Genomic DNA, 15,891 nt, shown 5'->3' on the forward strand with positions numbered 1-15,891 from the left:
ATAAATTCATTCAAAATCAAAGGATTTGTGGGAAAAAAAAACCTTGACTTGGTTGAATTTCCAACAGTTAAGTCCAAGAGACTAGTAAATCTCAGATTATGACTCATCAGATTTTGTTTGTGTTAGTTGAACTGTGATATGTTTGATTTACAGTTGAAACGGACTTTTTATTATTTTATTATTTTATTATTGAAGAAGAGGATGGTAAAACTGGCAAAAACATAAAACTCATATTAGGCCAATAGATGAAAATGTCCCCAATACTTCATGATCTTGGATCAAGTCTAACACAGAAAAGTTTCCAATTGTTTTTCCTACAACTAACGAGTTGTACCTCAGTTATTTTTACTTTTAGAAAGATAACCTGAGGGTTATATAAGGTAACTTGAAATACATTTTTCACGTGCTAATTTTCTGAGTGCTCAGGTACATATTACAGAAAAGTGAGCAAAGTGAACTTCAGGGAAGCTTATTAGTGGATATTCCATAACTTTCAAACCTGTTAACTTTCTGTGTTATCTTGTGTATCCAAGTATGTTACACGTTCATTGAAGGCTGGAACACTATGATGACTTTTTTATTACTATATGGTTCTTACTCATAAATGTTCTAAACCACACATAAATGAATGAGTTACTTGACGCCAAACATGGATAGGATAGAACATTAATAAACATTTTGATGAACGTTTCTCCTTATTTCTTTGCTCTCTAGATTTGAGCTTTCAACCACCATCAAAGGAGCCTTTACTGAATTCAAGCTTTACTCGAAGTCCTGCGACAACTTTTAATGAGTTTTTAAACTCAATAGGTACATCTCACTTGCCAATAAAACCAGTTACAACTCAAATGGATAATACGAAGAGGGGTGTTTCTCATCAGACACCAGCTTATGAGTATATGGATCATGTTCTCAGTTCAGACCTTACTGTCGATGAGCTTGAAGTTCCAACACACAACGGTAGTCTTTTAAGCATCAATCCTAACAGTTCTTTGGGCCAGGTAGATCTGGTCTGGAGCACTATTCCAACAGAAACAGAGGGGCATAATGCTCAAATTAGCAAACCTTTCCAAAATTTCTCTGGTCAAGAGTTTACATTGACTACTAAAGCAGCAATCACTATTTTGCCAGAAAAGATTGGATCAACCAAAGTATCAAACTGCACAGAATCATCTTGTTTCCTGGGTGTTTCCTGTGTGCCAACCACAGGTAGTTACTTCAAGTGTGGACGCTGTCCCTTTGGGTATTACGGAGACGGTATCACTTGCAGAGGTACTGTGAGAATTTTTCACATACATACATAATGAAATCTAACTCACTTTCATTTAAGTAACTAGGAAGTTGTACTTCTTCGATTGCTGATTTCTATTCACTCTGCTTAGTTTAAAACATTTTGGGAAAAGTGGGTTTTCTGAACTACTTTTTAAAAATTACTATTAAAATATAATTACTACATAAGTATTAGCAAAACAGTTATACCTGCTTTATTCTAAGTTCTATAGTAACATTCTGTTTTAATCACCATATAATCTACAATAACCTCACATTTTGAGTGCAATTTTCCAATTATATGGCTGACAGAGCAGGTCTTTGTGAGTCTAGTTATCCAGTATCAAGCAGCTAAAGAGATAAGACACACTTTCGAATACAAACCTGATCAGTATTGTGGCCCAGATTCTTGTCAGTCCACAGTTGGAATGTAACAGTTCAAATTACTAATTCTGACATACTTGCTTATTTTCATAAACTGGGATTTTTCTGTGTTGCCGCCAACACTTTTGACATTCAAACAATTTTCTGTCATTTCAATTTTACAAGCATTGTTTATATGTTTGCTCTGTACGGTCATTGTTTTTGTTTAATACAAATACAAATATTGGCTTTGGCCATGAAGAAATTGTTTCTTAGGTGTTTTGCTATTGCTTCTACTATTGCTATGTTAAGATTAACTGCATCTTTCATGGTTAACAAATAGAGCAAAGCTATCTCATATATTATAGTTATATGAAAAGTGTTAAAGGCCCCGTAGAATATGTCAAGTAGCTCAAGGTGCTCAAGGGAATCTAATCCCATTAGCTATTGGCTCCCTGGAACCTTGCTTTTTGGTTGAGCATCACTGTCCGATATTTAGCTGTATTACATCTGAAACTCTATTGCACTCTGCAACACAAGTGTATGGCTGGCTGCTTTCTCTACCCAAGCTAGGGTTATCAGAGTAATTGCCATAAAAGGGACTTCTTTCTTAGTCTAGTAAGTATTTATATTAATCATTCTAACCATGAAACCATTATAAAGAAAAGAATTATGGGTAAATGTAGTAGCTATGCTTTAATATATCATTAAAATGTTCACATTAGAAAACTTCAGACTAGGGATTGGAATTCAGTAATCAACATGGTGACTCACAGCCATTATAACTCCAGTTTCAGGAGATTCTATGCCCTCTGTTGTGCTCCAGGAACACTGCATGTTGCCCAACATCCACAAAAAAAAAATTTGTAAAACCAAAAAAAAGAAAGAAAGAAAGAAAAAAAGAAAAAGAAAAAAGAAAGAAAAAGAGAGAGAGAGAAAGTAATTTTGGCTGGGCTGTGGTAGTTCATGCCTTTAATGCCAGCATTTGGAAGGGAGGTGAATCTCTTTAAGTTTGAGGCCAACCTGATCCAAGCTCCAGGATTGTCAAGGCTACATAAAGAAAGCTCCCAGGGTCTAAACCACCAGCCTGGGAGCACATAGGGAGGGACCCATGGCTCCAGCTGTATATGTAGGGGAGGATGGCCTTGTCTGGCATAGGTGTGAGAAGAGATCCTTGGTCCCATGAAGGCTGAACACCCAGTGTGAGGGAATTCGAGGGTGGTGAGGTAGAAGATGGGGTGGGGGGGCACATCCTCATAGAAGCAAGAGGAGGAGGGATAGGATAGGGGGTTCCTGGTGGGAAATGGGGTAAGAGGATAACATCTAAAATGTAAATAAAATATCCAATAAAAAAATAAATGTGAAAAAAAGAAACCTTGTCTTGAAGAAAGAGAGAGACAGAGAGAGACAGAGACAGAGAGACTCTTTAAATCGACAGGTAGCACACACATATACACACATGCTACAAGTCAGCCATTCTTCCTTTTTTTTTTTTTTTTGCAGCATTTTGTAGACACTCCTGTGGAAGACACAGGGAATGTGTTGCCCCAAACATATGCAAATGTAAACCAGGTTATACTGGTTCCAACTGCCAAACTGGTAGGTACCTGATTCATTAGCTTGTATAATAAATTTTATTTTATAATCAATGTTTCTAAGCCACGGGCTTTATTTTTATGTAGCCATCTGTCACCCTGTTTGCAAAAAGCATGGGAAATGCATTAAGCCTAACATCTGTGAATGTCCTCCGGGGCATGGTGGAGCGACCTGCGATGAAGGTGAGAATTCTGTCCACAGTCTCAAATCCAGAACTAAGTACAGTGTTATTTCCTTGGAAATATTTTTTTTGAAGAATGGTTGTCTTGCCGTGTTCTTGTTAATGAGTACTCATCAGTGCTCGAATAAAGCTCACAGTTTGAAAAATATTCATAATTCTTTTTAGAGGGATTTTTGTTTTTAATTTGACAGAATTATTAACTGTACAGGTGTTTTGTCTGGATGCCATGTGTATACAACGTCTCCAGAACAAGTGCTGCATTCCTTGGAAAGACATTTACAGAAGGTTGTGAACTGCCATGGGTTCAGTGGAGTATCTGGAACCTGGTTTATCTAGAAAGCAGTCAGTGTCTTTTAACCATTGAGCCATTTCTCCAGCCCTTAACTTTAGACTTTTAAACACTCAAACTTCAGAAGTCATAGATCCAAAGAGTAGTTGTTTCTCTTCCAAAATCTTTGCTTTTTGAGATTTAGGCATTTGAAGAAAATACTTATTTAAATGACTTGTGTATTAATTGCGAATCTCAAAGTTTTAAGACAGTAAGAAGAAACATAAAAGATGACCCTAAAAATACATCTGTTGTTATTTATATACACACTGCATGGTTTAGAATGAATTATTAAGTAGGGAATCTACAGAATAGAATTGATAAAAGGAGGTGGGTGCTTTTAAAAAATTAATTTGCCGGGCAGTGGTGGCGCATGCCTTTAATTCTAGCACTTGGGAGGCAGAAGCAGGCAGATTTCTGAGTTCGAGGCCAGCCTGGTCTACAGAGTGAGTTCCAGGATAGCCAGGGCTACACAGAGAAACCTTGTCTCGAAAAACAAACAAACAAAAATTAATTTGCTATTTTTAAAACAGTTTTTGAGACTGAATTCTAGTAGGTGATATATATAATTGTGAATGATCTTAGAACGCTGGTAAATGCTTTAATGACAAAGAAAACTACAAAGGGACAAAATAATTTTGGAACTAGCCTAAGTCTTCAAAACTAATAGCAAATGAAAATAACTATAGAGTATATAAATCTATTTTTGAACAGAAATTCATAAGTCCAAGTTCACACTTTAGAAGCCGAAGATCAGGTATTTGTATCCAATTAATCAAAGTCCTCATAAATCATTCACACATCAGCATTGTGTTTTGTAATTTTCACGTATAACCCAAAACATGGTGCTGATTACTAAGCTTCGGAATTGTAAATTCACATAGTAGATCCCCACAGAAGAGTAACTACACAGTAAAGGGAACTAAGTTTAGCCTAAATTGTTCTTATAATGGAGTGCTTTATTGCAGGCAAGCTTTAGACATGCATATATACTGATTATTGAAATCTGACTTAATACTATCTGTGTCTGCAGAACATTGTAGTCCTCCTTGCCAACATGGGGGCACGTGCTCGTCTGGCAATCGATGCACTTGTGCATATGGCTTTGTAGGACCCAGGTGTGAAACATGTAAGTAAAGCTCTTTTACAATCTGCTATAATAAGCATCTTCCTCCGTGAGTTGATAGCTTTTGTGCTAAATAAAAGAAGCCCATCCCTAAATAACATGGATGCACTAAAGGAGCCAGGGGCTCCCAGAATGGAGGTAAAGATGTTTAGATGGGTGTGGCTGTAATCCTGGTATTTGGGAGGCTGACAGTCATGAGTTGAGGGGTAGTCTGAGCTGTACATAGTGAAAACGTGTCTCAAGAAAAAATAAAGAGGTTTGCTATTAATAGGTTCTAATAGTTACTAATTACTAATAATTTCTAATTATATTCTAATAATATTATTAGAATATCTAATAATATTATTAACTAATAATATTCTAATAGCTACTAGTTACTAATAATTTCTTTGAAATAAGTGGAAATCAGACATATTAATTTGCTTTTAAGTTTATATTAATTTATCTCTGATTATGTTCACCAGTTACTAATAATTTTCCTAAATAACTAATTCTTGTTTGGTGCTAATAGTTTTCTAATTCCTCCATCTTTATCAGCAACAAAATAGCTGAACATAAGAACCTGAGTTCATATGAATGAATTATCCTGGTCTTTCTTTATGGTCAAAATCAATTACTAAAAAGTATTTGACAGTTACAATCTAAATTTGTCTTTCTCTTGTCCTTGTTCTGTGATCTTAGTGGTCTGTAACAGACACTGTGAAAATGGAGGCGAATGTGTTGCACCAGATATTTGCCGGTGCAAGTCTGGCTGGTATGGACCCACCTGTAGTACAGGTAAAATCAGAATTATGTACAATAAAATTATCAATAAAAATAAACTTCAAATGTCCCATAGAGTCACATCTAAGAAACAAAACTGAGCTGACAGGCGAGATAGGAGGTGGTTATGTATAACATATTTTAAAATTCGTACCTTTCCTCCTCACATTTTTCTGTTATCTTGAACCTTACATGTTACGTTACCTAATCAGTACCTTCTTGCTGTTGTGTTTCTATGGTATGTGTTACATGGTATGGACACAGAAACTTGTGTTTGTGGCAATTTCTCCATTTAAGGTTTTTTTCTCCTTTTCTAACCAGGATATAGACATCCTACTTTACTTAACATTGTTCAATTCTGGATGTCAGGGCCAGACATCACAAAAATCCATTTATCAATCCGTATCAGATGTGCTTCCTTAGCAGAAAGTTTGAGGTTGGTCAGTTTACTCTAACTTACTGTCCCATGTAATATCTATCCTCCTATGCTTAGAAGGCACAATACTTTTCGTATTTATTACAACTTCAATATCCACTTTAAAGTCTAACTCAATAATTTCATCTGTAATCCCTATCTAATTACTTTTCTCACCAAAAATCTAACCCACCATTTATAATGTGTGGCTACATGTGAAGCCTGTGGCAGAGGAAAACAAAGGCAAGATGATTCTCGCCCTTATATCAAGCCTCAGACCATGACTGAGAGACGAGAGATGCACTTATGTTTTTTTTTTAATATGACTGTGAAGCAAGTTGGTTTATGATAGGAAATATAAGCAAACTACATATCACAAGTGAAAACCTTAATGCCAGCAAATGGAGTTTGTACGCCTTGGAGACTGGATAAAATCTAAAATCTGAAAGAAGAATTAGAAGTGCTCTCAAGCCAGGCTGTGGTGGCACACGCCTTTAATCCCAGCACTTGGGAGGCAGAGGCAGGCGGATTTCTGAGTTCGAGCCCAGCCTGGTCTAGAGAGTGAGTTCCAGGACAGCCAGGGCTACACAGAGAAACCCTGTCTCGAAAAACAAAACAAAACACCAAAAAACAAACAAACAAAAAAGAAGTGCTCTCAAAGCAAAACATAGGTGATCAAGCATCAGCCATGAGAGCATGGAAGGGCTTGAGTGATGTGCCCCTGTTTTATTTGCAAAGAGATAAAGATGTGTGCATAGCCATACCCTTATACTGGGGCTGTGGAGTTGAGTTGGCCTTTCTTAGCCTACGATCCAAAAGCATTCTAGATCTTAATCACCTTAATCACAGTCACTCTACATTCTTAGTTTTATTGTTAACATCATTAGCACACCAAAAAACAAAACAAACAAAAAAAACAAAAAGCAAAACAAAAAAAAACAAAAAAAAAACCACTTACAAGGAATTACAAGGTTATTTTTCTTCTGTTCATTTGGTGAAGTCTAGAACATTATTGGTTCTTTTTACTTGTAGTTAAAATAAACCATCATGCTTCATGCTTCCTTCCGTCACATTCAGTCTTAAAATAACAGCGCTTGTGATGATCTCTTTCTCTCCTGGTGTTCATTAGCTCTATGTGATCCCATTTGTCTCAACGGGGGTTCCTGTTATAAGCCAAACACGTGCCTTTGCCCTGGTGGATTCTTTGGTTCACAGTGCCAGAATGGTAAGCATTCCCTGTGTGTAAGTACAAAAGGCAAGTGGAAAACTAGGAATACAAAATGGAAAAGTGAGTGTTTCAGAAACATATGTCAAATTTCAGATGGAAAAAGAGAGACTATGTTCCCTCTCTGTTTCTTATTACGTAGATATGGCCATGTAAACCAGCTAGTACAGATGTATCAGAATTGTCAATTATTCAACATACGTTAGGTTAACAACCTGGGCATGATCTGGGAAGTTTTGTCAAGCCAAGACGTGCAACAAATGTATATCCTAGTACAGTTCATAATTAATAGGACTGTCTCCATTGGTTTTAATCCAATAATTTTTGACATATATTTTATCTAATGTCTAACCGTTTTCCTGTGACCACTCTCGATTTTAGATTCATTAAACATTTGTGAAATTCATCTATGTATAACTCTATGCAAAATGACATATTTCTTTCTTTTTCTTTGTTTTATTTATTTTTATTGTTTAAGATTTATTTATTTATTTTATGTATATGAGTATGCTGTTGCTAACACACCAGAAGAGGGCATCCGATCCCGTCACAGATGGTTGTGAGCCATCATGTGGTTTCTGGGAATTGAACTTAGAGAGCTTATTAGAGGGATAGGAACTTAGTGGCACCATATAGGCAGGGCCAGGAGGGAGGGTGAGAGGCAGTAGCGTGCTGTGAGGCTGTGGGAGGAGTGGAAAGTGGAGAGCAAGGCTAATTGATAAAGCTTTAGGGAGCAGGTTAAGTCCAGAATAAGGTCTGGAGAGTGTAGCTAACAGTCAAAGGGACGGGGAGCCAGGAGCAGAGGCCTAAGCGTTAAAGTAGTGAGAACTGGAGGGGTGGGCAGGGAGAAAGAGAAAGAGAGAGGGGGAGGGGGAGGGGAGGGGAGGGGAAGGGAGAGGGGAAGGGGATGAGGACAAGGGCGGGCGAGGGCAAGGTTGAGAGCGAGGGTGAGAGTCTTAGATGTGAGTCTGTTTCTATGTGTGTCTGAGTGGTCAGCTGGGGTACACATGTGAGCCATATCTCCAGCCCAGGATCATTTTCTTTTCTGCACCATGTTTTCATATGTTTTCCCATGCAGTTAAAACTATAGAGGTTTTTTTTTTTTTTTTTTTCCTCCAGATTAATAGTAATATCTCAGGCATGAGCATATGGGCAGGAAGTAGGAACTATTCTCAGTAAATTAAATGCACACAACACTTCCTGTATCTTTATTCTTAGAATTACATCAAACATAGCTTTAGAACATGTTTGAACATCTTTGTAATTAAATTCCTAAAATTAAAAGTTATGTGATATAATTTGATCGTTTTTATTGAAAATATTTTTTATGCATGGTATTCTGGTTAGAGTTTCCTCTCCCCCAACTCCTTTATGATTCTCCCCACTTCACCTCTCACCTAAATTGACACTCTTTCTTTTCTTTTTCACTAGAAAAAAACCCAGGGATCTAAAAATTATAATAAAATAAAGACAAATCCGAATAGGAAAAAACAAGCAAGGATACAGAAAGAAAAGAGCTAAAGAAAAAGCACAAGAAACACATAAATGCAGAAAAACATACATTCGTTTACACACAGAGAAATCGAATAAAAAGAGCAACAAGAATTTTTTAAAAAGTAACAGCAATAAAGTGGAAACAATAACATATATGCCAAAGACCTGTAAAGTTAAAAGAGAGAGAGAGAGCCATCTGGTGGTGGTACATATCTCAGTGCTCAGGAGGCAGGGGCAGGCAGATCTGTGAGTTCAAGGCCAACCTGCCCACCACAATGAGTTTTAGGATAGCCAAGGCTATGAAGAGAAAACTTGTTTCAAAAAAAAAAAGAAAGAGAGAGAGAGAGAGAGAGAGAGAGAGAGAGAGAGAGAGAGAGAGAGAGAGAGAGAGCAAGAGCGAGACTGCCTGGCATGGGCTTTAGAAGCTTAAAACTCATCCCCACCCCATCCCCACTCCCACCCCTAGTGACACACCTCCTCCAACAAGGCCACAACTTCTATTTCTTCTAATCCATTAAAGAGTCCTAGTCCCTGGTGACTAAGCATTTAAAAATAGGAATCTATGGAAGCCATTCTTATTCAAACCATCACAGATACATTAAAAAACTTGTAATTTTCTTTTCCATGATTAAAAAATTATATTGGATACATATTTAGGAAAAAATATCTGCAAAGCTGAGGAGATGTTTCCCTAGGTACAGATGGTTGCTATGAAGCCTCAAAGCAGAGTTCAGTCTGCAGAATCTACACAGGGTTAGGAGAGAGCTGTCTTCTAAAATTTGTCTTCTCTGATCTGCATGCTGCCCACCCCCACACACACATACAAATAGACTCAGTATGTACCTGCAGAGGTGTAACCTAAATCAGTACAATCTATCTACTTGCTGAATTATTAATTAATAAATATCAGCGGTAGGGTCAATACCCACCTCAATGGTTGATGTTCCTGAATGAAACACACACACACACACAGAGAGAGAGAGAGAGAGAAAGAGAGAGAGAGAGAGAGAGAGAGAGAGAGAGAGAGAGAGAGAGAGAGAGAGAGAGAGAAAGAGTCACACAGTCTTTATATATTAATATGTTTTAAGCAGCCCAATTGCTGGGCAGCTGTGTAGCCTCTGTGCTGCTAGAATCTACCTCCAACCTATAATTCTGAGTTAACACTTAATAATTCTGTGTTCCATCTTGGCTTCTCTTGGTCAACCATCTAGGCCATGTTTTCTTGACCCAGAGCCCAGGGTGCTCTTTTTGCTTCTCTTCCCCATGGTGACCTCTCTGTTTCCCTCTCTCCCCTCTCTCCTAAAGCATGGAGGATATCCTTTTCCCTGTTAGAAGCCTGGGAAATACTAAAATCCCACCTCTGTCTGTGTCCCCATCTATTGGCTGCTGGAATTTTTATTTACCAGTCAGAACCAACTGGGAAAGGTTCCCAGAAGCTTTATTGAGACCCTCTCATGCAAATAGTTTTTGGGGAACATAATTACCATTTGTAATACACGCAGCTACATGTATTCATTAAAATATCCAATTGCATATTTTGTATTGGAAGTATTATTTCATTTGTTAATCTTCTAAAAATCAATTGTGTTCTTTAGAGGGAGTGGAAATTACAGAAGCAGTTATTAAGGGGATCTAATCCAACCTGGCAGTTTGAACAGCTCTTTTACTAAAACACATTAATTTTTAAAACAAACTAAAATCCACATAACAATCTATCAATAAAGGAGAATTAAATTTAAATTAAACAAAAAAATAAGTAAACCACACAAGAAAATTCAATATTCATGGTCTATAGTATAGCTGGCTGTCAGAGCACTTGTTTAGCACATGCAGAACTCTGGCTCGATTCTCAACACTGCATAGAAAATCAAGTAACATTAAATCTTAATGTTTGGGAGAAACACAAAGCAATAATAATCATCTCAGAGAAATGACAAACATTCAGGTTTGTTTCCTAATCTGGCTTCTCCTGTATGGTCAATATGAGGAAAGTTACATTAAACAGCTAACAAATATTCCCAACAAAAGAATCTTATTTTATTATTTAAAAGATTTTTACTCGGCATTCAGAGGAACCAGTTATATAAACTTGCACTGTGACATGACTAGATTAAAGCTCGCTTAAAGTGTTTCCTATTAATTGTACAAAGTAGTGTAACAAATGGTTAAGGGTCTTCCTAGTTTGCACAGGAGGAAATATAACCTAACTTTGAGTTGAGCATCAGATCACTTTCTTTATTCTCTTTATTATCATTATTTCTTATCATTATCATTATTTATTATCATTATCATTATTTCTTTATTATCATTTCACAGTTGGCTTTCCACACTGATGAGGTATAAGTTATATTTCACAAGGCACTCAGGATTCCATTGCAGACTCCAGCACTAAAGTGTTTTAACGATGTTAACCTCCTGGCAGCCAATGGCTCTGAGTTCTGCATTTTATTATTTAGGAAGGACAGTTGCAATGGCTTGTAGTTGTGATCCTCTATTTTTATAGCACATTTTCCTATCTTATGGCTCCGTAGATAACAAGCCTCTGAACCAATGTGCAATATATAATAATTCAATATGTACTGTTCACACATTGCTGCCCTCTGTTCTTTTAGCTGTCTGTCACCCTCCCTGTAAAAATGGTGGCCTCTGCATGAGAAATAATGTGTGCACCTGTCGTGGTGGATACACCGGAAAGAGATGCCAGACAAGTAAGATACCACTAAAATATTTGCATACCACAGGTAAAAATGAATCTTTGTTTTTTGACGTGTTTTTTTTTGTTGTTGTTGGTGGTTTTGTTTTTTTAACCTAAGGCATTTGTGAGCCTTTGTGCATGAATGGTGGAAAATGTGTGAGACCGAATATTTGTTCCTGTGCTTATGGTTGGAGTGGGAAACGGTGCAACACACGTAAGTAAAACAAAGAAGACTCTCAAAGTGTCAATGCAGACCTTCATGAAGGCAGCGTACAGCAGAATGTAAGACAAAGTCTTTCTGCTTTCATCTGTGTGTTTTCATTCTTGCTCTTTTATTCCTGCTCTGGGAGATATCACTTTGAAATAGTGAAAGAAAGAGTCATCTGAAGACAGTGTCCAGTGTTTTCTAGTGTTTCATTTTCTTTTTCTTTTTTTTTTCTAAGAAAACACTTCTTTCTATTTTATTGGATATTACATTTTAAATATCCCCTTTTCCTGTTCCCCCCAAGCCTCATATACCTCATATACCCCCTCTCCTGCTCCTATGTGAGTGCTCCCCCACCCAACTACTTACTCCTGCCTCCCCGCCCTCAAATTCCCCTACACTGAGGCATCCAGCCTTCACAGGACCAAGGGCCTCTCCTACTATTGATGCCTGACAAGGCCATCCTCTGCTACATATGTGGCTGGAGCCATGGGTTCCTGCATGTGGACTTCTTGATTGGTGGTTTAGTCCCTGGGAGCTGGGGGCAGGGGTCTACATGGTTGATATTATTGTTGTTCCTATAGGGTTGCAAACCACTTCAGCTCCTTCAGTCCTTTCTCTAACTCTTCCACTGGGGACCCCATTGGGGACCCCTTTCTCAGTCCAGTGGTTGACTGTGAGCACCTGCTTCTGAATTTGTCAGGCTCTGGCAGAGCATCTCAGGAGGCAGTCAGATCAGGCTCCTGCCAGCATGCCCTTCTTGGCATCCACAGTAGTTTCTGTGTTTTGTGACTGTATATGGGTTGAATCCCCAGGTGGGGCAGTCTTTAGATGGCCTTTCCTTCAATCTCTGCTCCACACTTTTTATCCATAGTTGCTCCCGTGAGTATTTTGTTACTTCTTCTAAGAAGGACCGAAGCACCCATACTTCAGTCTTCCTTCTTCTTGAGCTTCCTGTGGTCTGTGAATTGTATTTTGGGCATTGTGAGCTTTTAGGCTAATATCCACTTATCAGTGAAGGCATACCATGTGTGTTCTTTAGTGATTAGGTTACCTCATTCAGGATGATATTTTATAGCTCCATCCATTTGCCTGTGAATTTTATGAATTCATTATTTTTTAATAGCTGAGAAGTACTCCATTGTGTGAATGCACACATATTCTGTATCCATTCCTCTGTTGAAGGACATCTGGATTATTTTCAGCTTCTGGCTATTATGTATAAGGCTACTATGAACATAGTGGAGCATATGTCTTTGTTATATGTTGGAGAATCTTTTGGGTATATGCCCAGGAGTGGTATGCTCAGGTAATACTATGTCCAATTTTCTGAGGAACCACCACACTGATTTCCAGAGTGGTTGTACCAGCTTGCAATCCCACCAGAAATGGAAAAGTGTTTCTCTTTGTCCACATCTTGGCCAGAATTTGATGGTATCTGAGTTTTTTATATTAGCCATTCTGGCTGGTGTGAGGTGGAATCTTGGGGCTGTCTTGATTTGCATTTCTCTAATGACTAAGGATGTCCAGCATTTCCTTAGGTGCTTCTCTGCCATTCAGTATGCCTCAGTTGAGAATTCTTTGTTTAGCTCTGTACCCAATTTTTGAATAAGAGTATTTGATTCTCTGGAGTCTAACTTTTTGAGTTCTTTGAATATACTGAATATTCACCCTCTATCAGACGTAGGATTGGTAAAGATCTTTTCCCAATCTATGGATTTGCCATATTGTCCTATTGACAGTGTCCTTTGCCTTACAGAAGCTTTTCAATTTTATGAGGTACCATTTGTCAATAGTTGATCTTAGAGCATGAGCCATTGGTGTTCTGTTCAGGAAATTTTCCCCTGTGCTCATGTGTTTGAGGCTCTTCCCCATTTTCTCCTCTATTAGTTTCAGTGTATCTGGTTTTATGTGGAGATCCTTGATCCACTTGGACTTGACTTTGTACAAGGAGATAAGAATGGATTGATTTGCATTCTTCTACATGCTGACCTCCAGTTGAACCAACACCATTTGTTGAAAATGCTGTCTTATTTACACTGGATGGTTTTAGCTCCTTTGTCAACGATCAAGTGACTACACGTGTGTGGGTTCATTTCTGGGTCTTCAGTTCTATTCCATTGATCATCCCGACTGACTCTATTCCAATACCATGCAGTTTTTATCACTATTGCTCTGTAGTACAGCTTGAGGTCAGGGATGATGATTCCCCCAGAAGTTCTTTTATTGTTGAGAATAGTTTTTGCTATCCTTGTTTTTTTGTTATTCCAAATGAATTTGAAAATTGCTCTTTCTAACTCTGAAGAATTAAGTTGGAATTTTGATGGGGATTACATTGAATCTGTAGATGGCTTTTGGCAACATAACCATTTTTTCTGTGTTAATCTTGCCAATTCATGAGCATAGGAGGTGTTTCCATCTTTTGAGATCATCTATTTCTTCAGGGATTTGAAATTCTTATTTTGACTTCTTCCTTTCCAATTTGTATGCCTTTGACCTCCTTTTGCTGTCTAATTGTTCTAGCTAGAACCTTAAGTACTGTTTTGAATAGAGATAGAGTGGGCATCCTTGTCTAGTCCCTGATCTTTCACTTGCTTTGTTACAGTCAAACCAAGATATTTTATATGATTTGTGACTATTGTAAATCATGTCATTTCCCTAATTTCTTTCTCAGCCTGTTTATCCTTTGAGTATATGAAAGCTACTGATTTGTTTGAGTTTATGTTATATGCAGCCATTTTGCTGAAGTTGTTTATCAGGTTTAGGAGTTCTCTGGTAGAATGTTTGGGATCCCTTAAGTATACTACCATATCATCTGCAAATAGTGAAATTTTGACTTCTTTCTTTCCATTTGTATCCCATTTGACCTCCTTTTGTTGTCTAATTGTTCTAGCTAGAACTTTAAGTACCGTATTAAATACATAGAGAGAGAGTAGGCATCCTTGTCTAGTCCTTGATTTTAATGGGATTTCTTCAAGTTTCTTTCCATTTAGTTTGATGTTGACTACTGGCTTACTGTATATTGCTTTTTCTGTGTTTAGGTATGAGTCTTGAATTCCTGATTTTTCCAAGACTTTTAACATGAAGTGATGTTGAATTTTGTCAAATGTTTTTTAGTATCTAATGAAATGATCATGTAGTTTTTTTTTCTTTGAGTTTGTTTATGTAGTGGATAATGTTGATGGATTTAGCTATATTGAACCATCCCTGCATCCCTGGGATGAAGCCTATTTGATGGTGGTAAATGATCGTTTCGATATGTTCTTGGATTTGGTTTGCAAGAATTTTATTGAGTATTTTTGCATCAATTTTCATAAGGGAAATTGTTCTGAAATTCTCTTTCTTTGTTGGGTCTTTGTGTGGTTTAGGTATGAGCATAATTGTGGCTTCATAGAACAAATTGTTTAGTGTTACTTCTGTTTCTATTTTGTGGAACAGTTTAAAGAGTATTGGTATTAGGTCTTCTTGGAAGGTCTGATAGAATTCTGCACTAAAACCATCTGGTCTTGGGCTTTTTTGGTAGGGAGACTTTTAATGACTGCTGCTATTTCTTTAGGGGTTATGGGACTGTTTAGATGGTTTATTTGTTCCTGATTTAGCTTTGGCACCTTGTATCTGTCTAGAAAATTGTCCATTTCATCCAGATTTTCCAATTTGGTTAAATATAGGCTTTTGTAGCAGGATCTGATGATTTTTGAATTTCCTCAGTTTCTGTTGTTATGTCTCTCTTTTCATTTCTGATTTTATTAATTTGGATACTGTCTCTGTGCCCTCTTGTTAGTCTGGCTAAGGGTTTATCTATCTTGCTGATTTTCTCAAAGAACCAGCTCCTGGTTACGTTGATACTTTGTATAGTTCTTTTTGTTTCTACTTGGTTGATTTCAGCTCTGAGTTTGGTTATTTCCTGATGTCTACTCCTTTTGGGTGTATTTGCTTTTGTTGTTGTTGTTGTTCTAGAGCTTTCATTTGTGCTATCAAGCTGCGAGTGTATGATTTCTCCAGTTTCTTTTAGAAAGCACTTAGAGCTATGAGTTTTCCTCTAAGCACTGCTTTCATTGTGTCCCATAAGTTTTGGTATGATGTGCCTTCATTTTCATTAAATTCTAAAAAGCCTTTAATTTGTTTTTTTTATTTCTTTCTTGACCAAATTATCATTGAGTAGGGTGTTGTTTAGCTTCTGTGTGTGTGGCTTTATGTAGTTTTTGTTGTTATTGAACACCAGCCTTAGTCCA

At 37.4% G+C, this 15,891-nt stretch overlaps 1 protein-coding gene across 1 annotated transcript in view; it reads left to right on the top strand.

Annotated features, from left to right (window-relative positions):
• The window catches only part of Vwde (von Willebrand factor D and EGF domains), an 83,253-nt gene that overhangs the window by 37,089 nt on the left and 30,273 nt on the right, over positions 1–15,891 (top strand). The window contains 8 exon segments of the mRNA XM_034518934.3: positions 715–1,272; positions 3,136–3,231; positions 3,315–3,410; positions 4,771–4,866; positions 5,545–5,640; positions 7,170–7,265; positions 11,372–11,467; positions 11,573–11,668. Of these exon segments, the coding sequence (XP_034374825.3) occupies positions 715–1,272; positions 3,136–3,231; positions 3,315–3,410; positions 4,771–4,866; positions 5,545–5,640; positions 7,170–7,265; positions 11,372–11,467; positions 11,573–11,668 (1,230 nt within the window).

The sequence above is a fragment of the Arvicanthis niloticus genome, chromosome 15 (assembly GCF_011762505.2).
Source record: "Arvicanthis niloticus isolate mArvNil1 chromosome 15, mArvNil1.pat.X, whole genome shotgun sequence".
NCBI classification, from domain to species: Eukaryota; Metazoa; Chordata; class Mammalia; order Rodentia; family Muridae; genus Arvicanthis; species Arvicanthis niloticus.